Raw genomic sequence first — 26,435 nt, 5'->3', positions numbered from 1 at the left:
TTGGGGAAGGCAGGCACTCTGATTAAATAGAAGGAAAAACCCTGAAAAGAAAATACATTTTAAATTCTAAAATATCTTGATTTTCATCTTTTTAAAAATATCTGCATGTGTCTAATCAGAAAACAAAGTGGGAGTGGGAGCAATTGATAATTCAGACAAAACCTCTGTTTCCTTTGGATTAATTCAGTTAAAAGCCCTTGAGCTTTAACAAAATTACTTGAATAATCAAAGTAAGGCTTGTAGAGAGATATTTATTTTGGAGTGGGTGCATGTGCTAAAAATTTCTAATGAAAATAGTAGACACACTGGGTAAATAAATCACTAGCTTGAGAACATTTGCACAGCTCACTAATCTCTCATGGTTGACGAATGCTATGAAGCACATTCACGTAAGCCCGGACACACAAAAATGTCTGCTAGCTGGGGTTGTGGATTTATTATCTGATTTTCCCAAATGACATTTCAAAAAGGGCAATCTTATCTTTTGTTAAAATACAGACGAGAAAGAACCCTAATAGAAAAGGACTCCACTCCCAAATCGCACGGAGCAGCGACAGCCGGGCAGATATATTTTGTCTGCTACAAGTTCTCATACTTGAGAGAGCTAATTCTCTGAAGATTGAAATATCTGTGAAGCAAAAATGAGGTTTTGTCCTAAAGTTTTTAGAATTAATTAGCAACAATTTCTATCGTATGTATCTTGTCCCGGTGGAACGTTATTGAAAGTTTCTGTATGGAGTGGGGTCATTGAGGGGGAATGGTTTATTAGCTGGCTTTATATTTTCATGGATTACTTTTTTTCCATTCCTTTGTAGTCTAAAACCCCTAAAATATGTGGGAAGGGACTCAGATGAAAGTGGTTTGCAGATATGTGCCTAAGAGGCTTTCAAAAAGTGGATTCATGTGGATAAGTTGTGTTTTCCTCTGTGTAACATCCATGGATGCTGAACTAGAGAAATGAGGGTCAAAAGCCATTGGCTTCTTACTAATTGACATTTTTGCTTCTTCCTAGGCTTTTCAAACTCCCCCCTTAAAAAAAAAAAGCTTATTTACCAGAAATAGGAATTTAAAGAATTTGGCTCTTCCAAAGGGGAGAAATACAGAAAAGAAACAGTACTGTACTTTCTAGCTTCTGAGTCAAATACTTTGACTTTGCAACTGAATTGATTATTTTTAAGGCAGTTTCTCTTTATACTGAGAAGTGACACTGACTCTTGTGAGATAAATTGGGTGCCAGTATATCCACTGAGAGAGGTAGATTAATGCAGTTGACAGGTTTGACCATATTCCATAGCGTGTGAGGGGAGGGGATGTTGGAGTGTCTGACTTCAAAGCAGATGCAGGAAACAAGTTCTAGTGGTGACAGCTCTTATTCCAAAAGAAAATACCTACAGGAGAGTATAAAAGATAATCTGTGCTGAAAGACAGGAAGAAAGGAACTGATGTCTGAATGGTGAGCGAAAATGAGGAAGGTGAAAAGATTGCAGAATCAGTCTGGGAACCCCGTAGAACAGGGTAGCTTTATACTACTGAAGAGACCCCCAATTCTTTAGAGAATCTATTAATAGACCTGATAGAAGAATGCTGACAAGCAAACAAAGCATTTTTAAGCACTGGGTCTGTACATACAGTGAAATTAATATAGTTTAAATTCCTGTTGGCAGCAATTGAAACTGCATACATACATATACACACATCCAAAATGAAATTTTTGGGGAAAATTATATCAGATTCACTCAATCTTTGATTATTTAAATGGATTTCTCACAATGAAATACATGCACACACTTACGCATATGTACACACAAATATATACGTCCGTGCAAATTGGAAGGGGATCAGGGCTGAATGTTAAGGGGGCTGGTGTGTTGTGCAGTGTTTCACTCACTACTGTCTAAGGCAAAAATGTCTGATTGACTTTTCTTCTCTGTTCATTGAGCACGAGGTGGATAAGAATTGATTAGAAAGAAGCCTACTTGCCTTTTTTGAATGGGGCACCCATTGCGTGTCATATTACCTTATCGTCTTTGTTGTCGTTTATCCAGTCATTCGGGCTAAAGTTAAAGAGGTAAAGACCAAGTGCCATGACGTGACTGCGGTAGTGGAGGTCAAGGAGATTCTAAAGGCTTCTCTGGTAAACATTCCAAGGGACACCGTTAACCTTTACACCAGTTCTGGCTGCCTGTGTCCGCCACTTAACGTTAATGAGGAGTATATCATCATGGGCTATGAAGATGAGGAACGCTCCAGGTAATGCCCTCCCTTAAGGATTCGGAATACTTTCTATGCCTGTCCATCCTTAGTGCATTTCTCTAGAGATCTTACTTTGGGATCTGTTCTACCTTCCAGGGGATTACAGATAGGTTTTAGTCAGGTCCCTCCATTTCATGTATTGGATAGCAAGGCGTCTGTGTGCAATTTGTGGGTGTGCATTTTTCTTGGGGGAGGGATTGTAACTCCATTTGTTCTTAAAGGGGTCCGTTAACTCCCAAATTGTTAAGAATTACTGTTCTAAACCTTGGCCATCGTATTCTAAAATAAACAGGTAAGTCTTTCCTGGCAATGATTCTTTGTATATTTCACTAGTATGTTTTAATTCTTCAAAAATCTTTGCTTCTTTAAAAAATACAGATTGCTGTTGGTGGAAGGTTCTATTGCTGAGAAATGGAAGGATCGACTTGGTAAAAAAGTTAAGGTAGGCCTATGTTTTATGTTCAAAGTGATGCACAGAAATAAAAGTAGAAAACCAGCCATTTGTCATTTAAGCAAAATAGCTGCACTCAACTACATGAGGAATATTAAACCCTGAACTTGTGTATGTATTATTATTTCAAGCACTGAGTTTGTCTTTAATGTGTATTTCGTTTAAGGAGTTGGCCTTGAGCTAACATTTGTAGCCAATCCTCCTCTTTTTGCTTGAGGAAGAGTGGCCCTGAGTAACATTTGTGCCCATCTTCCTCCACTTTGTATGTGGGATGCTGCCACAGCAGGGCTTGATGAGCAGCATGTAGGTCTACACCCGGGATCTGAGCTTGCCAACCCCAGGCAGCCAAAGCAGAGAGCATGAACTTAACCACTATGCCACTTGGCTGGCCCCGTAACTTTTACTTAGAACTGAGTCTCATGTCCATCCCTCGCTGCAAGACAGGCTGGGAAGTGAAGCTTTTTTAGCTGGGCATATTGCTTCCTTGAACAAATTTGCTGCTCTGTGAGTCAAAGAAGAAGGGGAGAATAAAGGATGTGTAGGAAACTACCAATGTTGTGCGGATGCCTGGACACCAGGTCCTATGTACAAGGTGTAGCCACGTTCATCTGTACACAAGAGATCTGACTAAATTAGGCCCTTAGAGCAGTAATGTAGTTTTATTTTTAAGCTAGTGACTCTTAGGCTCTGGAATGATGCAGTTTTTTAAAATCCCAGTAAATTACCTTAATATAGAAGGTTCCATTTCTTCCTACTATACTAAGCAACTCGATTTCAAAGAAAGGAATGTGGAGGAGTATGCATACAGGACCTAAAACTAAAGAGGAGTGTGTGTGTGTGTGTGTGTGTGTGTGTTTAATGGGCAGGGAAGGGGAAAAGGGGAGGGGAGAGTGGGAATTGTACCAAACATAATACATCCTCTTTCTCTGTGAGTTTGAAGAAGGCTTGGGAAACATTTACAGGGTAAGTTAAACAGCCCTGGGCAGTTATCTTATACATCTGGCACTGCACACAGCAGGCACATCTGAGTTTAAGTGACCTACAAAAATGTAAAGGGCATTATTTTGCAGGGAGAAACTACCCTCCAGTAAGCTCTTATTATCCTCATGTGTTTGTCAAAAATGAGATGTATTTCAAGTTCCGATATGTGAGAGTTCTCTATTTGTATCTCTTTTCAATTAGTTGGGTGTTTATTAAAAACCTTCAGTATGGCCTTCTTCACTATGCTGAAATCCCTTACTGTCCTTTTAATTCGGTTTTCTGCTTGCTAATGCAGAACAGGAATTTGTCCTAAATTCCTGTACCAGTTGGAAGAGCTTTCAACATCTCTGCTGCAATGCATGTAACAAGGCTTGCTGCTTCTCTTTGGTACCAAAACAATTATCATCATATAAAGACCCAGGGTACATGGCTTGTTTGTGTTGTTCCCTGGTAAGCGAAACATGTTTTCCATTGCTTTTACAGGGGACCCACAGAGTTATTATTGTGAAATCATTTATATTCTCAGTCTGGGTATAAATATGCTAAAGGGAAGAATTAAACCAATAAGTTGAACAATTTTTAATTCGTATGCAATATTCAGAGCTAAAGACCTTGGATGGAAAATCCCTCTTGGCTAGAATTACTAAGATCCTTAGTTTAGTTTTCCAGTCCATTTGAAGATGTAATAAAAAAGAGTTTTTATGTAGGATACTGGTTTTTTTTTTTTTTTAAATGAGTTGACTTTTCAGCTGATTTTTGCTCTCAGTGGATAGAACAAGAATTAAATAAAGACTTTTTTATAGCTTTGCCATGCAAATGGTTGTTTACCTAAGTCTCTGGTGCAGTAGGTTGTTCAAATCAAGATATTTGGCCTGTCTTGGGGAGATGAGAATCAACTGTTTTTTAATATGAAAAACAATAAGATGGCGGAGTAAAGTGTGCTAAAATGAAGAATTACTTTCAGTAACTGAAAAATGATAATTTATTATTTACTGAGCACTTTATACGTTGTTCATCCGTTAATCTTCAGAACAGTCTTATAAGCAGATTCTGTTATTAATTCCAATGTGTAAATGATGAAAATGAGGTCTGTCTAATAAGTTCAAGAAACTTCTCAGAGTAACTGATGGAGTTAGAATTGGAACTTGGGCCATCAAACATTACCTCCTTGCTACTCAAAGTGTGGTCCCTGGACCAGCAACTTTGCCATCACATGGAGCTTGTTAAGTATGAAAATTTTAGGCCTCATCACTGAGCCACTGAAGGAGAATCTGCGATTTTAACAAGATCTCCAGGTTATTTCTATATTCATTGAAATTTGAGAAGTACTGCTGTGGTCCTTATTCTTATTTATTACCTATAAAACCCATAATATAACTTCCTGTTAACTTACTACTTGTAAACATTATTGGCGTTGTTAATGTGAAATATTGGTAAACTTGATTGTGGTTATTAGAAACATTGGTAATGTCTGCTTTTTAAATCTTAAGAATGAGGGCAGAACCTTGTCTGTTCTATTAGTTGCACTTGGGAGATATTAGAAAACGACTTTTAAGAGACCCCATCCACCTCCTCCAAATTTCCAACTTCTTCACTCCTCAAATCACATAGGTTTAAAAAGACTATGTTTTTATGTGTCGTAAGAGAGGAAGATGAAAAATAGCCCTTCCTTCAAATTCTGTATGTCAATCTTCCTTTTGTTGATCGTCTGTGAAGCGCCAGACTTGAGTACGTTACGTCAGGAGATACCTGCAGATATCAACGGATATTTGGTCACCATTTACCAATGTGGAAATTTGAAGTTTAGGTTTGCTATGACAGCATTACTATAGGTGGACAATTTTGTGCTTTTTAAAATCAGAAAATTATATCATATAGCATCAATTTTGTTGTTGCCCTGGAATGTAGGTTTCATACTTTTGGGGAAGTAGTAAAATGCTTTGGGATCTGATGTTGCAGTCTTACTCAGTTGTTAGAATAATAGAAATGATGACCCTGGTGATCCATGGATGTGACCATCTTCTGTTTTAAATTTCACAGCGCTGGGATATGAAGCTCCGGCATCTTGGACTGAATAAAAGTGATTCCAGCCACAGTGATTCCACCCAGAGTCAGAAGTCTGGCAGGAACACTAACCCCCGGCAAGCACGCAACTAAATCCTGAAACGCAGAAAGAACGTCAGTGGACTTCCTGTTAAGACTTGCGTTGCTGGACTAGCAAAGGAAAATTGCACTATTGCACGTCATATTCTATTTTTTACCACAAAAATCACGTGGTAACTGATATTACTTTTATTTTCTCTTTTGTTTTCTGCTTTTCTCCCTCCGCCCCCCCACACTGTTTTTGGTCTGGGTACAGATCCTTAAATATATTATATGTATTCTATTTCACTAATCATGGGAAAACTGTTCTTTGCAATAATAATAAATTAAACATGTTGATTTCAGGGCCTCTTTGCTGGAGTAAATGTTAATTTACTGTTCTGCACCCAGATTGGGAATGCTGTATTGGTTGCAAAGAGAGGTTTCCAGTATACACAACACACAGAAAGCTAGATATGCTGTAAAACATACTCTGCTGATGTAATCACAGCCCCATTTTCGTATGCCTTTTGGGCATTCTCCTCACACTTAGAAAGTTCTAAATGTTTATAAAGGTAAAATGGGAGTTTGAAATCAAATGCCTCGCAGGCAAAGCAATCAAGCACCAGGAAGCATTTAGAAGGAAATGACACACAAGATGAATTATTTGCAAGATTGGCAGGAAGCAAAATAAATAGTCTTAGGAGCCCGGGAAAGAACATTTTGCCTGATTGAGAAGTACAGCTGAACCCAGTAGCTGTTGGGGTGTTAACAGTAGCATTTTTCTCTTGGCAATACGTTTGAATTGTTTATGAATATATTAATCAGCATTAGGGAAGTGAATTATAACTAGACATCTGCTGTTATCAGCGTAGCTGCTTAATTTGCTTCCTTTTAAATAAACCCATTGGTGTAAGTCTTTTCTTCTTCTTCTTCTTTTAAAATAAATCTCACTTGCTGCACTGACCAGGAAAAGAAAGTATGTATGCATGTGCACCGGGGTGTTATTTTAAAAAAATGTGTAGCTCTATAAAATGCTGTAGTCACGGGATGGTAAAATATGCAAGGTCCTTTTTAAATTTTTTTGGCGTGTGTCTGTGTTAGTGTATGTGTGTGTCTGTGCACTAACACCCAAGCTGGACTGAATTACAGGCCTATGCACTGGCCTGCACTTTATCATTTGGATTTGTGCTGTTTAACGCTCAGTAAAATACGCCTAATAAAAGGAATTATGGTTGTCAGGAGAGAGGTCATTCTGACTTTTGAAACAAATGCAGATTCTCATTACCAAGCTGCAGCGCTCTCCCCATGGACCACAGGGAACAAACGCCGTTGTTCCACCCTTCCTCTGGCAGGGGTCTTGAGAGCCGGCGCCAATCGCTTGAAAACCTCATTTCCTTCCATTTACATGTTCGAGATTAGCAGAACCAAATTTCTAAGCTGTGGTTTGCTGCAAATAAAACACTTATGAAGCAAAATGGTGCTATGTTTCCTTCTACAAGGACAATCACGCAAGAATGGAATTCATTCAAAGTTTCCCAAAATGGTAAATAATGATGCATCTAAATTCTCTCTTTTGGAAGTAAGAGAACATCCTTGCCTTCTGACTGACTCCAAACCCCAACAATTTGCACAATCACAGAAGAAGGAGTCCCCACCTTTGCCCACAGGAGGACTGCAGAGTCTTTGGAGCTGCCCTGTGGTTGCCTTCAGATAATTTCGCTGTCTGCCCTTCGGACTTTAGTCTCAGATGGCTAGGGCAGGAGCATCTCTTTCTAGATGCTGCTGGCAGAGGCTTAAAAAGGGAGTTTGGGCATCACAGGCGGGCAGTGAAGTGCCACTGCACTTTGGACTCGAAAGAACTGCACCTCAGGATCTCTCATCCTGATATTTATGCCTCAACTTGAAGGCCTGAGGACTAGAAAGTTTTGTTTCTGCATTGTCCTGTTTCTCTCATACTTTTTTCATGTTAACTATGGGAAGAAGGGCAAGAATCGACTGCATGAGATTTAAAGGAATTTGTTTCTCAAATCCACAAAATGTCTGACACCTCCAGAGCATAGTAAGAGGAATTTTAAGTGATGAAATGTTTCCGTGTACAATGAAAGCCACAATGTTTCCAGCTCCCATCCCTTTCTTTTTTGGGAGCTGGAGGGTAATACTTAGTTTCTGTGTAGAGATGTGATGCAATTTATGCTCAATACATATACAATTATGATATTTATAAGCAAAAGAGGACCAGATTCTCAGATTTAGCAGTGTTTTTTGCCACTTTCCGTTTTAACAATCTGTACTGGCAATGCTTGATTTTGCTTATTTATATGAGGCTCTGCCAGTACTTTATGGTTTCTAATGGTAGAAAGTCCTTTTGGTATTTCAGTTTGAGAGTTGCAATATCTTCATTTATAAACTATGTGCAGGCTTTCTCTGGGGAATGACATGATTTTTATCACGATGTTCACGTTTCTAACCAGACTGCTAGACCGTTTCTACTCTGCAATTGCCAGAATACAAATATATTTCATTAGTGTCTCCCTACAGGATTTTCTGACAGGTACTAACTTTCAAAGCCACTAACATTTTAATCTATATGCATCCTTGTCAGTAACCTTGAGATGTATAAAATTAAAATTTCTTTGGAAACTTATTCACCTTCAGGATTTTAATTTTCCTAGCCAAATAACAACAAAATGTTAGATGCATGCTGAATAAGCTAGTAAAAATTAAAATAACAGCAAACTTGGATTCTCCTCCTGGATGCGTGAGTATTTCCCTGTGTCACATACAGAGTGTAATCTGACTCGGTGCCATATGTTGCACTGAACATTTGGGGGTGGGGTGGGACAAATCCATGTCTTCCCACATCTGTTATATATCAAGAAAGCAAACATAAAAATTAAGTCACTGTGAGTAAATAGCACTACTTAATGCCTTCTGCAAGGAATTATTTGCTATTTTCCAACAAGTAAAATGACTATTAAGTATTTCAAGATTGCTGTTCATTTAGACCGAATTTTAATATTTAAATAATACCAGCATTCAAGAACATAGTAAAAATGAGGTAAAGCAGAGATTTCTAATGTTACTGAGATGCAACCCAGAGAATTTTTCAAGTTGGTTGCTGGCTGTATAAATATTTAAAAAAACAGTATAGTCGTACCTTTGATAATTATCTCCTTGGGGTAATAATGTCTAACAGTGGCTAGAGCCCTATACAAAACACTTGCACGTGTGTTACCTCATGTAATCCTTGAAGGTTTGTGAAGCAGATATTGTTATTTCCATTTTACAGATGAAGAAATCAAGGATTTAGAACTTCAGAGTTAGGTAAGGAGCATAACTTGCTCAGATCCTCTTATTCTTATTTCCCAAGTTATGTTTTCCACCATTGCAATTGCTGATAAAAAGATAAACCCATCCTGACTTTGTGAAAAAGTGTGGTGTCAGGCACACAGCAGTTAATGCTTTTTTCTCAAACTTAGATCTACCAATATTATGTCAGAGAGTCTATATAGCATAGCCCCAACTCTGACCCCAAACACTGCCACTTCAACTCTTCAGTTGTCCTCACCAACAAAATAAAAATTTCAATGCAATTATTCTCATATAGGATGAGCAAGTGAATAAACAATTAAAGAGATTCTTTCGGGATTAAAAATTTAAAGAAATATGACTCTCAGTGGGAAAAAATGTTATTTTCCTCCTGTTTCTGTTTTCTCTTGAATTTGGAGATAAGTATGGAGTTAATAGTGTTCCACAGGGCCAGGAGGAAAGTTGAAGTTAAAAGTGGATGGTTACTACAAGTAAAACCAGAATGGCTGCTTTCCACGGGCAACCCCTGTTTGTCATTCTTAGAGCATTTCCCTTATCCCTCCCTTTACCTGAGTCCTCTGAGATCTAGGAAAAAACTATTCTACATGACCTAATTCCCTCTGCTTTCTTTCATTAAATATTTTCATTATGACGGGGATTTGACATATTGAAAGACAACTGAAGCTGTTTTTCTTTGGGTAAAATGTACACATCATTCGTTGTTTCTGCTTTGAATGGGGAGTGTTGAGAACTCAAGGAGCTATGAAGAAAGAAAAGATGGCTCAAGGAAGCTTGACCAGTCCAAAAGGAAAGGTTTTGTGGGCTATTGAGGAGGCTGTCTCAGAAATGAAAGGAAATACAGAAAAGAACTTCCCACTAACCACAAGGATGTGGAGGGGGATGACACCACTTATGGTATGGTAGTTCTGTGGCTGCCCCTCCAAATAGCCATCACCACCTCCCCACATGCTTAACATCATGAAATGGGATGATGTTACAATTGTAGGGTTGGATCTTAGGAAAGTTTGGGGCATCAGCAAGGGTAGGTCAGGGGTAATGTACGAACCTTAGGATAGCTCTGGAATGGTAAATAGTCGTGAAATAGAACAAAAATATTTCTTGTCAATACTGCATGGCAAAAAAAGCTAATAACGCTGATCTGGTTCACTCTAATGTTTTTATTGCTACATTATTTTGCTGATTCTGGGGGAATCAGGGCTTTTCAGAGATGGGATCCCTGTACTAGCATTAAGATCAGAATTTGAGGTGAATTGTTACGACTTAACTGGGCCAAAGAATAGATTTTATTTGAACAAAATCCCTACTGGAAAACTCTTTCCCTATGACCTATGACTCAAGTGATACACCAAAGATTTAAAAAGAACCACGAAACTCAGAAATATACCCACAAAGACTGCATTGTTCTGTCTGCACACGTTCATCTCTTTTCCTCTGGGCCATTCTCACCTATTCTGCTTCTCCTCATATTGCTTAGCTAATTAAATAAAAGACATGCCTACAGTAAGTATATTCAGAATTGTTAGAAAGTCAAGCATGAAGCAAATAGAAGAAACTGATATTCTTTAAGTCCGTTGATCAATATCTATGAAGCTTCTCTGGATTTCTTTCGGATCACCAATTCAGGCAGTCTTGTCCTGAGCTGCTCTCGCTCGCCCAATACCATCAGCCTGGAACTACAGCTGCCCACACTCCTTTTTCCTCAGCGACATTCAATCTTTCGGACTGGCCCCCTCATCATATCTTGAAAAGACCTTTGGAGTGAGGGCCACTGGATTGAAATTCTCGCTATTTAGCCAACTCTCAGAGTTTTAAGATCAGGTGAGTTGAGCTGGATGGAGCTCATTGAGCAGTGTCTGGAGCACGGGAGGCACTTAATAGTATCAGAATTATTCCACCTTTTACTCTTGAATAGTCTCAGTGATGTACACAGTTCTCAAACAGGGCTGTAGCGAGTATTTACCAAGCCAAGAAGAAAAAGTGGCTTCCAAGAGATTCCATTTCCTGCCCTACTCTCTCTCCTCCACCTTGAAGATGCCAGACTCAAAAAGTTCCCTCAACTCATCCTCAAGTTGAAGATTGAAATCTTTTTCCTTTTCCTCCTCCAGTGACGCAGATGTGTTTAAAACATAACATGATCAGGAGACTAAATGAATACTCATTTGATTTTAAGAAAGGTAAGATTCTGGAAAAACTATATCATACTCAATTCTACAAATATTTATATCACTGATACAAATTTGTATTCTTCCAAATATTGTTTATTTTGAAAATCAAAACACAAAAATATTTCTCCAACCACTTTTAAATATAGAAGATGGTAAACCTACAGAAAGCGGAGTATCTTTATGCTGGTTGTCTCTATAGAGATGTCAACTTCCGGATTAATTCCCTTAATCTTTGAACTTTTAAGTGAATTTGGGTTTTTATACTTTACTATTATCCATTGTAAGTAATACATTATTTCACATAAAGGAGCAAAGCAAGTGAAGCAATTTTCTCTTAATGTTATTGGTAAAAGTTTGGCTTCCCAAAGGTTGTTGTTCACGGTTTAGGTGAGCAAGGAGAGGCCACTTGCAAAGATACGTATTCTCAGTACGAGCTGAATTTTGTCAGAGGAGCTTCTTGGTGTTTTTCATTTCCTAGGGAGTTCCAGAAGTACTAAAATTATATTGAGACAAAGTGTTTGTGTTTTAAAAGTGCAGGCTCTGCATTCCAGGCTACACACTGAGGGTTCTCAAAACAGAGGCAGCTTTTACTGAAACTTGGGAAATAAGGATGACTCGTAAGGGCTTGGACTAGTACATATTGGCAAAATAGAAGATAACCAAAGTGCCAGCTGAAAAGGGAACAACCTAATCCAGGGTTAAGCAACTTTTCTGTAGAGCATCGCGTAGTAAATATTTAAGGTTTTGTGGACCATAGAGTCTCTGTTGCAAGTTCTGCCACTGAGGCTCAAGAGCAGAGATTGACAATACACACATGAATGAGCATGGTGGCGTTCCAGTAAAACTTTATTTACAAAAACAGGAGGTAGGCTGGAAATGGCCCTCTGGCTGTAGTTTGCCCGTCTTTGTGGGTCTAATCAAATGCTCACTAGCTAGTCTGAATTATTTTATCATTTGTTGGACTTAATGAAATAGGTAGTTTTGGTGGCTTAGAGACAACAGCTGAGAAAGCTTGGGCTTGTGCTTAAATTGGACTTTGCCTAAGATTTTACCATTAGAGATTCAATATTTTGGGTCAAACATTGTTCTTATCAGGAATCTGCTTAGAATACAAGGGCTTAGGAAATGTATCGTCACCATTTTTGCAGTATCAATTAAGTAGGGCTAACAGAGGCCCTAGAAGCCGCCTGAGAGTGCACGCACGGTGCCTAGAGCACAGAAAAGGGGATTGAAAGGGGAGAGCCAGGAAAGACTCTCCCTTTGAACAAGTATTCATAGGATCCATTTGACCACCCAATAATATATTTTTTTGTTCCTGCAAAGGCACATTCTTTAGGAATAAAGTCCTGCATGACTGAGTGCTCAAATATCCAGACAGAGAGTACCACTTCGTTCACTGCACACCCATTCAACAAACACTGATTTTGCTGCAAGGCTCAGCGCTAGGAATTGAAGGTAAGAAGTGGAATGGGATAATCCAGCAGGGAAAATCCATATGTAATGCAAGATGGTAGAATCTACAAAAGAAGCAAGGACAAAGGGTAATTCTTTTTAAAAGTCCCTCAAACCACTGGTCTCATATCTCTCTTGCCCTCCCTCCCATTCATTCTGGTCTGGTGTATTGAAATGTGTTTCTAGGGCTAATTATCCCTTATTTTTAAAGCCGGCATGCTAGTAATAGTGAAAAAACATAAATATGTTTGGTAGTTGTCATTTTTAAAAATCTTATTTACTTTTTGTTATTTCCTCAACATTTCCATTTAAGTTGCTAAAACAAAAAAAAGATACTACGAAGTGTTGCTTATGCCCTAAAACCCTCTTGTGTGTTTAACCCATTCACCATAAGCTTGATTTACAACTGCTTTCCTTGCTTGATGAATCCCACATGCCCCATAATTTAAACATCTTAATGTACCTCTCACTGGAGTGCCTTTTTATTTGAATGTAAATTGATTCTGAAACTGCTCCCAGTCAGAAGTTTGTGTGTGATATGCTGTAGCTTCGAGTTGAATATGGTCACTCTAAGGTTCCATCTGCAAGGTATGGGATTGAGGTTCAATTGCCGCCGTAATTAACCTAGCCCCGGTCAATTTAATCATAAACTATACACTCCAGCTGACTGCTTAACCTGTCACACATAAAGAAGACCATAGATCTCGAGCCACTCAACAAATGGAACGCAGTTTGTTCATATAAATACAAAAGAGTCATTTCTGGATTTGTGCAGCTTATTCTTTTTTGAGGACTTTTAGGCGTTTTCGATGGAAGGCAGACAAGATTACTGCAGCATTCTGGACTTGAAAGCAACCCGCTCACTTTTCTCTAATCCAGGTAAAACCAAATACAAACCATGTAAGATAGTGGCTTATCGATCATCTGTCGCATTCAAAGAGAGTGCGCTGGAAGACCCTGAATGACTTCCATTTGTAGATAGTTCTAGAGTTTAATAATTATTCCTGCTGTTGGCAAATGACACTGTAGGTTTTAGCACAAGAAAATGTTGTTACATGAAATACTTAGCTATAATTACAAAAGGTATGCTTTTTTTCCAAGTACTTGTTCAACTCTTTACACTTAGCCAAATTTGAAAGTATTTCAGACTTAAGGTTGAATATCATCTTAGTAAGTCAGTAAAATTTCAAGTCCTACTTTTCTCCTTCAAGCTCAGGAAGGAGTGTGTTGCCTCCAAATATGCCTGGGTTCAAGTGTTAGCTCTCCTTGGAGACACACTGCAGGCCCTTTCCCTGACCCCCTTCTCAGAGCCACAGCCCAGGGAGGAGGGGACGGTCTTGCAATGATGAGGCCAGGTGGACTAACAAACATGTGAATAGATGAGGCAATGGATGTACAACCGTGTCCAGAGAATTTAGGCCTGAGGCCAGAAAGAGTCCAGGGCTCCACAGAGGATGCTGGTACCCTGGCCCCTGTCTAGTGTCACCACAGCCAGAAGCCATGTTGAAGCAGTGCTCTTCCTCCAAAACACAGAGGATGGTGATCCTGACCTAGGTAACCAGGCCCAAAGCAGGACAAACTGCTTTTTTGTCTCTGGATATTAAATTGTGGCCTTAAAAATTCCTGAGGCTTGGCATGGTTAGAGAGGGCATAACAATCATTTCCTCCACACCGGAACCATGCCATGCAGTAAGCTTCTTCTTCCCATGGGAGAAAGAGAGGGAAAACAAGCCTGCTTTAAAGACATGCAAATTTAAATTGTAAAATAGTTCTTTACATTTATCTAGCACTGTTAATTTCAAGGGACACTTTGTCACTCACTCATTCAAGCGCAAGTCTTTACTGAGTGCTACTGTGCCAGATGCTATGATCAGTGGTGGGTGTTCTTGCATTGTACATTCCAGTAGGGCAGGTACCATCTGATGCAGGAGGCAGACAAGACAAGTGACAAACTGTGAGAAGTGCTAAGAAGGATAAATAGGATGCAATAATAGAGGCTATCTAGGGTGGAGGTGGAGGGGGCAAGGATCCACTTACCAAGGATAGTCATACAGTTAGAATCACTGTGGAGTTAATGAGGCTAAGCTTAAGGGTCCTTCACTTGTCCTGGCCTCTTCCAAGGTCTGGAGGAACCCCGTGATCATGTGTTTTTGTAAAAGTTTACGAATTTAAGATTTAAAAATTTTCCACCAAAAAGGTTCCCTCGAATTGTGTAAGTTTCAGGGTTCACAAAGTCTGGATTCACGCTTGGAAGTTCAGGGAAGAGTTCTCTGAGGAAGACACATTTCGGTTGATTCCAATAGGATAAGAAGGAGCCTGCCATGCCTGATGTGGGGTAGTAGTCCAAGCGGAGTGAAGGGCCATTCGAAAGTCATGAAGGGGGAAATTGCCTAGCCACTTGGAGGACCTGTGGAGGGAGCAAAATGGGGAATGGGGAGAGAAGTAGGAGGGAAAGTTGGAGAAGTTAGCAGTGGCAAACATGTAGGGCCATGGTGGCCATATTAGGGAGACTGGTTTGTGGCAAAGTGATATGTAAAACTATTGGAGTCTTCTAAGCAGGAGAATGATGTGATCAGATCTATGTTTTTAAAACATTACTCAGATTCCACAAGAGAGTGGATACGGGGTTGGGGGCATGATCGGAGAAAGGAGGCTGTTGCAACGGTCCAGGTGAGAGTGATGGTGGTCTGGATGAGACTGGTGGCAGTGGTTACGGAGGGGAGCAGACAGATTTAGGATACACATTAGATTTTGAAATCAAAGGACTAGCTGATGCTTTGGATGTAGGGAGCTGGGAAGAGAAAAGAGTCAAAGATGACTTGAGTAATTTTCTGACTTGAGCCACTGGATGGATGGTAGTGCTACTTACTAGGGTGGGTAAGGCCCAGGAAAAGGGAAAAATTGGGTGGGTGCGTTGTAGGGGAATAAAGAGTGTGATTTGTTGTACTGAGTTTGAGATACTTATTGGTTACTCAACAGGAAGATGTTGAATAGGCAGTCAGATATAAGAAAAAAGCTATGAGTAAAAATTCGGGAGTCACTAACAACTATTTGGTAATGGTAACATTTTTAAGCTATGTAAAGTTCCTATTACTGTGTTTTCTACTTTTTCTTCATTGCATAATTTAACCGAGACAGGATAAAGCTTCTAAATTGGGTTGAGTAGAAATACTCAGTTGAAGAGTTAATTTCATGTGGAACTGGAGGATTCTTGACAAAAAGACGCTGGAGGTTGGGCAGAACTACTACCAGAGAGTTGTAATAATCACAAAAAGTTGTATTAAGAATATTTGGGAAGGCATCATAATGGACGTGACTTTATATGTATAAATACGTCAATGTTGCATCCCTTTGAAAGTGATATAAAAGCAGGATAATGGAGCTAGATGTGATTCTGCATTATTTAATCCCACTCCAGTGCGCAGGAATGAATTGAGTATGTGAAAAATATGTATACCATCTTAGTAAATCAGACTTTAACTTTGTTCTCAGAGTTAGTTTACACTTCTTAGTGTCCTGTGAGAAACAATTATGCAACCAACACTGAATCATTCCAATCAATGAACAGATCAGGCTTTTAAAGCATGCGTGAAATGTGGCCAACATTGTGTTTGCCTGTGCATTAAGGCCTTGAATTTAGGAGGTTTCAGTTTGGAGATGTTTTCCCAGAGTTAAATACACATTGTTGCAAATAAGCAAGGAAGAGAATTATTGGCTAATCTGGCTTACTAATTTCTTCCAAGTGTAACTGAAAGTTCTAAGTGTCGACTATAACTAATCACTATCTGAGGGTTTAGGACCCTGACAAATCTGTATTTGTGCGTGGTGTCTATAGCATAAGAGACAATTTCAAAGAGCTGTGAAATGGAGATGGAAGGGGAAAGTAATTTATTATGCTGGGCTTCTAAAAAATTCTTATTTTTTCCTTAGGGAATATAGATTAGTATACAAAATCAGTAGTTGCAAATGCAATAAAAGTTGTATTATTCTTAAACAATTTTATTAATTCATTCTGCTTTTAGAAAATACTCAGGTATTGAAACAACTTTGGAATTCAGGAAGGAGATCATTAGGCTGCAAAGTAAGATTCCTAGGGAATCACATCTGTAGCTAGGCAACACAAAGAATGCCAGGGTCCACCCAGCATTCAACTCTACGTGAAATTTTCCATGAGTGGATTTCGTATGAATGAGTTTCCATCTTATTTCAGAATGTCTTTTTTCAGATTCTTCTCTGTTTTTTGATAAGAGTTGGTGATCTAGGAGTTTTCACGCCTTATCTTTGTGGGACTTCTGTCCTCCATTACCCTCACACACTTGATTTCTGAAATACTTATTTTGAAGCTTAATAGTATTTGATTAGGAGTCTAATCCAGAAAAAAAAAAAGGTAGGCGTGAGGAAGGTAGCAGAAAATGCTAAGCACAACAGGCAAGCCAACATAAGAAGCTAGAGGTGAGGGGCTGGCCCCGTGGCCAAGTGGTTAAGTTCACGCGTTCTGCTTCGGCGGCCCAGGGTTTTGCCGGTTCAGATCCTGGTCATGGACCTAGCACCGCTCATCAAGCCATGCTGAGGTGGCGTTCCACATAGCACAGCCAGAAGGACCCACAACTAAAATACACAACTATGTACTGGGGGGCTTTGGGGAGAAGAAGGAAAAATAAAAAGTAAGAAAAACAAAAAAAAGGAAGTTAGAGGTGAAAATAATACTTTTTGGGTTGTAATTAGAGTGTTAAACCCAAAGAAGTACAAATGAATAGTGAGATAAAAACATTTTAGAGAAAGGTAGAAAAGGAGGCAAAGACTGTGACAGGACTATAATGGAATGATTCGGGTGACCTGGCAGATAGTGCTGGAAAGCAAAGTAATGCAACTGCCAATTCTGCAAGTCCCCTTGTAGAATTTTTGGTATGTAACCTAAACAGGGCATGTAGAACAGTTACCCTAAGCTGTCTCCTTGTGAGGTCTCTGCCTCCAACTCAGACTTACTTCAGTCATCAGCCAACAGTAATGTCCAAAGTCAAACCTAGTCCTTCAGAAGTTAAGTGTTAGCACCTGGGAAGTCAACGACACCAAGCATGAACTCTGAAAAGTGACTCATCCCTCCTTATAGCGGGACACCCCAAGGGTCTGACGGTCATCCACGCTGTTGTAGCCAATCTTGTGGCCCAGCTCCTGGAGATGCAGCGGTAACCTCCGAGCTCTAACATGCATCTCAGGGAATGGGTAGCATGTGGCTCTAGAGAGCGGCTGCACCAGCAGAACGTGGAGCTTCTGCCTGGAAACTGTCCCTTGCCCCCTGCCCCACCCCGCCCCTGATAACAGGGGCCCCACCCCAGGAGCTTCTCCCATCCTGCCCCTAGGGTCCCCTCAGCTTACTCACTTACATGTAGCTGTTTGCATGGTTTGGGTTGTCTCACCACTTAGATTGGAACTACCGAGGGCAACTAAACAACTCAGTATGCTAGTGGCTACCCAAAATACCACTGTTGACTGTATCCATAAAATACCCTTATATGTATCATTTTGTTTGCTTGCCTTTGCTTAAAAAAGGACACTTTTTATTAAAAGAAAACCCCAAATGAATGTGAGGTCTTTATCTCATTGTTGCCAAGTGTGGCTTTTGTTAAAACTTGGGGAGTGAGAAAATGGACAACTTTTCATCAGCTACTCATGGAAAAAAAATAGCTTAAATTTGTGACTTTCTACAAGATCGATTTAAATTTGGGAAAACTGGCTAGACTTTCCCCTGTCTGTTGAGCTCTTTAATAAGGACGCAAGGTAAATGCATCGCAGCTAATTTTGCCCCCTGTTTCATATATTAATAAAATTAGTTGTATGTGCAGTTAGGTTGACCATGCCTTCTAGACCCCGCAGCTGCTTCGGCATGCTAATTGAATTGTCAACAATAAACACAGGAAAGGAGGCACTTTAAGCTACCATTTCAGGCCACAAAACATTTGCTTAAAGGCTGCCTGCTGTTTCTCCTAACTATGCGTGAAAAGCAATTAAGAAAAGTCTTGTATAACTGTAGTCTGCTAAATCAAGGATAAGCTGTATGTTGGAAGTAACAAAAGACATACAAAACGCTTGCAAATCTTCTCAGGCCCAAACTGTGTGCAGTGGTGCTTGTAAGAATGTGTGGCCCAATTAATGGAAAAACACTTAACTAAAAGTTAAATTGCCCTGTTGCCTTTTGCCCTATAAACTAGCGTCTAGCTTTCAGCATGAGAACCCTAGCTGAATGCTTATTTTACCAAAGTGGAAACACAATGAGCCAGATATGAGCCAGTCTAATAACTTTACCAGTCCTGAGCCAACTTTTAATGCTAAGAATTTATCCTGAATGAATGCATACCTCTTTGTTATTTCTTATTGTGGCAGTGAAAAGGTTACTGAGTTCCCACACGTGATGGTACAAAAGACACTGTACCAACACAACAGCTCCATTTGACACCCGTGGAAGGAAGGGACTGCGGACGAGTAGGCTGAGTTAAAAAAAATACAGCAAAATAAAGGTTGCATTTGCTGGCAAGTAGATTGCCGTGGTAACATAAACTATTGCCAGTTTTTAAAATGGTGCGAAGTTATTCTCTTGTTAGTAATAGGTTACAGTTTTGACTTGTATTTTACCACTTAAAATTATTTATAAACTGTTCTAAGCTGCAAATGACATCTCCGTTTGAGGTGTTATGGAAATAATGTCTGGGGTAAAATACCTAAGAGATGTCTTTTATCCCTGACACTGTTCCCTGGTTGGTATAGTGTGGGTAGCATCAACGTCTGTCTCAAACCAGGAGAGGCCATGAAAAATGGCCCATAGGATCTGAAGGCATATTTAAAGTCGCCAGTCAACATTTTCTTAGAAGGAAGATTTTGAAAATACTGAAAGGAAAAGCTTGAAAGCTGCTAAAAATAGAACAACTTAGAAAAATGTTAAAAAATTAACTTAATAAAAAAATTAACTTAAAAAATTGTTCCCTATGAAAACATATTTTAAGCCTACATTTTAAAATTGAAGGTGAGGGGGCTGGCCCCGTGGCCGAGTGGTTGGGTTCGCGCGCTCCGCTGCAGGCGGCCCAGTGTTTCGTCGGTTCGAATCCTGGGCGCGGACATGGCACTGCTCGTCAGACCACGTCGAGGCAGCGTCCCACATGCCACAACTAGAGGAACCCACAATGAAGAATACACAACTATGTACCGGGGGGCTTTGGGGAGAAAAAGGAAAAAATAAAATCTTAAAAAAAAAAAAAAAAAAATTGAAGGTGAACAATTTGCAATCATTCTTATGGTGACATGCACATAGTGAAGATAGATACAAGCTTTAAAATGCTAATTTATCAAAGTTTTAAAATTAACTTTATAACTTAGAAGGCTAGAGTTTATGGGAAGTGTAGGTGTGTACGTTTGTCTATATATATGACTATTAGAAGGGAAAACGTTTTCATCAGCTGATTTCAATTGATCCTTAATTTTGTTTTTAACATTAGGGTATGACATATTGTAGTAATTTAATTTTTTAAGGATTATTTTTGTTATGTCAAGTGTGGACCATAAGTGCCTTTACTGTAGACAGCAACATTCTTTGTTCTGTCAAGTAAAAAGCAGCTGTAATAAGATTGAGTTCTTTGTTTCTGTCTCTATTTCTAGTAAATCAAGGATATGTCCTAGAAAATGTTTACTGTGACCTTTTTTTTCTCTTACAGTGCCCAGTGAAAGCTAATCATCTTTAGGAAAACTAAAGTCTAAATCATACAACATTTTCATTGAAATTCTGTGGATTATGCAGGCAGGATGGATTTGACATTTCTTCCTAACAACAGAAGTATTGTTAAGATTCCTGCAGAATGGGTAAATATGATATTAATGAAGCTGCATCACACACACACACACACACACACACACACACAGAACGCCTCTGTGTTTAATCAATTGGTTCAGGTCAAACATGCTGAGTATCAGGAAGAGGTTGTAAACCTAAGTGGTAGGAACATTTTTTTATTTCTCATTTGCTCTTCTCATTTTTATTTTATTCTTGCTTATAGAAATCCTGTGGCAAGAATTACTGGTATTCAAACCATGTTCTCTGAAGTTAACTGTCCTTGCTTATCGATTTGAAACAGCTGTAAAACCCGAGGGGCTCAAATGAGTTTCCAAACAGCGCCGTATAGAAATGCCTACGATCTATCCTACACGATGGGAGTTTGTTTTGCATTCTTGGACTAAAACTTGTTGGGCCTCTGGGTTCTCCTTGGGCCTCAGTAAAGGCTATGTAACTCCTGTGTGTACTTTTGAAAATATTCAGACACCAAATGAATGGTTAGCAAGGGAGAGAAAGTGAGCCAGCACAAGATATCGCCCCTAAATGCTTGCAGTCAATTAAAGCCCTGTTCAAGGTTAGGCTGGCGCTCCTCCAGCTGTGGTGTTCCATGTAAAATAAAATATTGCCAGCTGTGGTCAATTATTTGATTTCCCAGTGAAACTCGAGAAACGTGTAATCACTGTTAATATGGTAAAAATTGATCAAGTGTGACATGCTATGTAATTTACTGATTGCAATAGCCTTGTAGGTACCAACTCTGAGAGCAGTACCCGCTGATTAGTTTCTGGATTTCTGGAGCTGGAGTAAGAGTTAGCTTAACTTTTATACTTCAGATTTAGCTTTATGTCACAGGACGGAAGATTGGTTAAGAGACCTATGATTTATTCACTTGAGAGAATAGTATCAACTATTAAAATGTTTTTGTAAGAGTGTTCACTAATGCAAGAAATTCTTGTGATATAATTTAAGTGAATAAAGCAGGACTTAAAATTGTACATATAATGATTACAGTTGCGTTAAAAAAATCTGAGGTTAAATAAGGCTAGCACATCAAAATATCTTTTTTCTGTGCCCATTTCTTTTAAGCCAAATGTATTGATTAGAAAGGTACAGTTGGCAGTCTGTGTATGATTTGGGAAAGATGCAGAGGAAAAGCATCAAAAATTGTAAAGAGAGATCTGAGAGCTCAGGCATTCACTTTACAACTTGTGCCAAGAAATTAATTCTCATGCTACATGTGCTTTGGTGCTAAACATTTTTGGAGATCTTAATACACTGATTATCTTTAAAGGAGGTAATAACGATGAGGCTGGATAATTGTGTATAATCACAGTCAGGAGGGTGAGCTCTGGAGCTAGTCATAAATCCAGTGTCAAATCTGTCAGATTTCAGCTTTCCAGCTATAAAGGGGGAGTAATAACATTACCTACCTAACGAGACTACTGGACAATCAACTGAGCTGATGCATAGAAAACACTGAATGTGCTGCCGGCCCCTGGGAAAGTTCATAAGTGTTACCTATTTTTATGAGTTTTAAAATGTACATTTGTATTTTTCACATTATTAACTACAATCTGCAGGTTTTATTTTTATGATAGAGTATATAATCAGCATTTTAAAGATCTTTTTGTGGGCAGAAAATATTTTAAATTCTCTCTGATGAAGATTCCAGAGTCTTCTCTTTTGCTGCCTTGCTGGGTCTAGCAATCCTGCCCTTTGTTAACCTGACTAATTGACGGGCATCTGTCAAGATTCACTCCAGCATTGCCTCCTCTGTGTTTTGCTTTTGGCCTTTAAATTCCACCAAAATGTACACAATCATTTCGCCATATTCAACAATCATGTAATTTAGAAGCAGAAAAGTCCCGTTTTAACGTTGGCTCAATATATCTGACTTAGTAGCAGACTACTCAGAAAACCGCCAAGAGCTAAGGCAGAAGTTCATGTTTCACCTTCTGGGGGTGACAGTGCCAGCTACCTTCCATAGAGGCACTTAAAAGGCCCATCATATTTTAAATTCCAATTTTTACTATTTTGTATCTTCTCAGAGTTATAGTTTAGCAATAATGACTCAAATGGGGAGTAGGGGCACTAAGTCTCTGAGTTTCCTGTGTATATTTGGTTCATTTTAAGAAACCAAACAAAACTTCTCCCTCAGTGTGCACAAGCCCTTTGGTGGTGCCTCAGAAGAGTGGCTAGGGCACGCTCTCCTGCTGGGGTTGCTCTTGCAGGTCTAGTAAAGATCCCTGCCTTGATGCCACCTCAGCCAAGGGGGGTCCTCCCAAAAGTCAGGCCAAGGATAGGGATCTGCCACCACCACGGCCTAGAAGCTCTGTCTCCCCTTGACGACCCAGGTGGGTGCCGTGGCCATGCTCCTTGTCTGGTCTCCCTACTACCACCGTGTGTATTTTTATTTCCTGCCACTGGGCTTTTGGTCAAGCCCTCCTGGGTCCTCTGACAGGTGTCAGTCGCTAGGAAGCTCAGAAGGATTTGGAATCGCCTAGTGCAAATTTACCCACTTCTTGCCCAGCTCCTTTCAGGTTCCGCACATCAATAGTTTGTGGGGGGAAAGTTCAAGTACCACCTCACTGAACACTCCACTAATGTCTAAAAACACAGCTTGTGACACTTTTTAAGGAATACACTAGCATGTGGCCAACATGGACTAGTGTCCAAATTGTCTCGATAGTGTTTCCTTCAACTTCTGTTTTCCCCTTTTGCAGATAACTTCCAAGACAAGAGTCAAGATTTTACAGAACATCTAGATAGTTTGTGCAGCGGGCCTCCATTCCCAGCACTGTTTAGCATACCATGAGCAAAGGAACAATGTGCTCTTTTCGTATTTCCTTTCAGCTCATGTAGCCTGCTGCAAGCACAGAGGACATATTTAAAATGTTTTATTGTTGTTGGGCATAAAGACAAGCTGGCACTCAAACTCCTTATAAATACCATATGGTTTTTGGTGATTTTCCCTCAACTGTAGCTTGGCAATTCTTCCTGGGGTAACCAGATAACACACTGGGTTTTTGGCTAATTGTACTGTAATTGATTTTCTAATCAAGGTAAGTCATGCAACCAAGATGGAAATACTGAAGCTTGAATACATTGTTCAACCCTTACATTTCTTAAAAAGATTATACTACTTCTAACTACATGCCATATGATTACTTAAGTTGAAAGAAATTCCCCAAATCAAATCAGCTGGTGGTAAGAGAGGTGGATTAAGCTGGAAAATGTAGAAATTTGTGTGACTGTGTGTTATTTTATCCAAACATAAACTTCACTCATGAACCCCCAAAGCAGGGTCTCATTTCCATTTGGAAAATTGCAATTGGTGTTTTTCTCGTTGTCTGTTTTGGTTCTTATGAAAAGAAAGTGGAAAAATGGCCTGATGAGGTGGCATAACGCATCAATCCACACTCCGTCTCTGACTGTTCTCCCCACAGCGGTCAGTCCACAAAGTCTCTAACACTTGCTGCTATTAATAAAAGCTGAAGAAAATGATGCCTTTGTCTGAAGACATTAGCAGGATTGTGGTTGTGTTCCAAAGGACTGGAGGCTGAGAGGAGGGTGTGAGAAGGCCAGTTGCCCAGGGCACCAACCTAAAGAGTTGCTAAATTTAAGGGGGAAGGCACCCAGCCAGCCATCAATGAGCCACAATTGCTCTGTCGCCAATCTAGGTGTCCGTGTTGCTTGAAATAGTTCTGCTTACTTTAAGCTGTTCTACCACATGTGCTCAGAAATTCTAAAGACCATTTACACACTTTATTGAAGCGAGTTTTTAAAAATTGGACATGCAGTCTTGCTCTATACTCATGTTAATGACTACTTTAGAATTAAAGTTATTAAGACGTCTCAACATTTTGAATTTAAACCAGGAAACCAGCACCATCTCCTGCCTCCCCTGACCCCCAAACCCTCCACAATAGAAAAAATAGTTTTCCTATTTAGTTCTTATTTGAGGATACTGCAGTGTTTCAGCATCCTGGCTGAACGGTAAAATCACCTAAAAATCTGAGCCACATCAGAGTCCAGTTGAAACAGACCTCTGCGGGTAGGTCCCAGGAATTTATATGTCCTAAGTGCTCCCGGCGTGATTCTGATACTCAGTGAGGGTTGAATGAGAACCAGGTGGTAATGGCTTCTCTTATACTCTCAGCATTTAGCTCACATCTGAAACACCTGGAGGGCTTGTGAAAACAGATCGTTGAGCCCTGCTCCCAGAGTTTCAGACTGAGTAGGTCTGGGATGGAGAATTTCCATTTCCGTCAAGTTCCAGTGCCTGTCGATGCTGCTCCAGGGACCACACTTTGAGAACCACCTCTCTAATATCTAACCACCTCTAACGATCCTGACTCATTCTGCATATCCTCATTTTCACTCCTAGAAAACTTCCAGAAGTGCTATTCTTTACGGTAGAGATTTGGAGAAGGGGCGTCGAATCCGTGCCAAAAGCATAGGAAGTGGGGGGAAGGGACTTTAAGAAAAAAGTTACGATGAGAATGTTATAAACATTAAAGAGGGGAAGTTTCGAATTTTAAAAGTACAGGCTGGGCAGAGAAGTTTGAGGAGAGAAGATTAGGGGAAGCTACAATGGGTGTAAGAGGATTTAAAGGACATTTTAAAGAGGTGTTGTTGGGGTCTCCATGTCTCCCTCAATGTGCCAAGAAATGTTAGCATGGTTTTTGGTTGAGTCACCTACCATGAGTGCCACTCCTCTCTGGGATGAACCACGTGTATCATGCTTTTATAAGCATGACATTCTTCACTTTTTTTTCTTCTTTTTCTCTCTAGGAGAACCACAACAACCTAACTTCAACTCCCTAAAGAAATAAGAATTAGAAGGAATGGGGTTTCAGAGACTCGAAAGACTGAACTACTGGGGCTTGAGGAAAAAGGGATTTGCTTGTGTCTAGGAGAGACTGTGTTCAGGGCTATCTACGATGGGGGTGGAGGGAAAGGTGGAAACATTTATCCAATGCTTGCTGTCTCCCATTGGTCAAAAGAGGTCCGGTAATGTGAAAGCCCCTGCACTGCAGTTGTGTGTGTTTGGGGGGTTGGGGCGGGAGTGAAGAGGTGCCCAGGAGGGCCCCAAAGAGGCAGGGCACCTCAGATGGCGGTGAGTGCCTGTGGCACAGGCAGGCTACCCCTGGGGAGCCGTCAGAGTCATGCACTGCTGGCACAAGATACATCAGGGCTGGGAGGCTCCGGCCGGTACGGAAGAGGCGTGTGATTTGGTTTCAGGGAGGGGCCATGGATGCCAGCGGAGTGGTCCATAGTGCCCACCGCAGAACTCTCGGTCGCTTGTGTGACAGGAATCTACACGTAAAATAAAAACCAGCCACAAAATCCTAATAAGCCATTTGTTTCAAAGTTCTCTCCAGATTTACTAGCTCTGCAAATTCAATAGATGGAGGCAGGCACCCGCTTTGTTCATAGTGCCCATCCATACTGCAGGAGACCTTAGCGAGCACTAGAAAGACCCCAGAGCGCAACGGGAAGGTGGGCTCTGGTTATCAAGGAACGGGATAACTGTCTTCTGGATTAGTGAAAGTGGGTACGACGGAGATGGAGAAGTGGAATTCAAAGGTTGTTTTAGAAGGATCCGATGGGAGTCACTATTCCTCGGCAGCACAATTAAATTTTTAGCCACGTATATTTGCAAACACTTTAAAAGGGAACCCCGTGGGCAGTGAGAAATGAACTGGTCTAGGAGTCAGAAAACCTTCGAGTCCTGATTTTGTTGATAATTAGTTGATAATTAGTGACACGTAGTCAAGGCACTCTGATTTCCTGAGTCTCCCTGTCTTCTTACAAAACGATGATCACTAAAGTCAGCCCTGACAAATATTCTGCGAAACAGCGATGAAGAATCTGATGTTAGGTCCCAGGTAGGAAC

At 40.1% G+C, this 26,435-nt stretch overlaps 1 protein-coding gene across 1 annotated transcript in view; it reads left to right on the top strand.

Annotated features, from left to right (window-relative positions):
- Window positions 1–7,011, top strand: part of FRZB (frizzled related protein) — a 31,822-nt gene extending 24,811 nt beyond the window's left edge. Inside the window, exons 4-6 of the mRNA XM_046657777.1 lie at window positions 2,046–2,250; window positions 2,632–2,695; window positions 5,726–7,011. Coding sequence (XP_046513733.1) covers window positions 2,046–2,250; window positions 2,632–2,695; window positions 5,726–5,842 — 386 coding nt within the window. The 3' untranslated portion in view covers window positions 5,843–7,011. The remainder of the gene's footprint in view (window positions 1–2,045; window positions 2,251–2,631; window positions 2,696–5,725) is intronic.
- The last annotated feature ends 19,424 nt before the right edge of the window (window positions 7,012–26,435 follow it).

Source organism: Equus quagga, chromosome 4 (genome assembly GCF_021613505.1).
Source record: "Equus quagga isolate Etosha38 chromosome 4, UCLA_HA_Equagga_1.0, whole genome shotgun sequence".
Classification (NCBI taxonomy): domain Eukaryota; kingdom Metazoa; phylum Chordata; class Mammalia; order Perissodactyla; family Equidae; genus Equus; species Equus quagga.
This window is presented reverse-complemented; position numbering and strand designations above follow the sequence as displayed.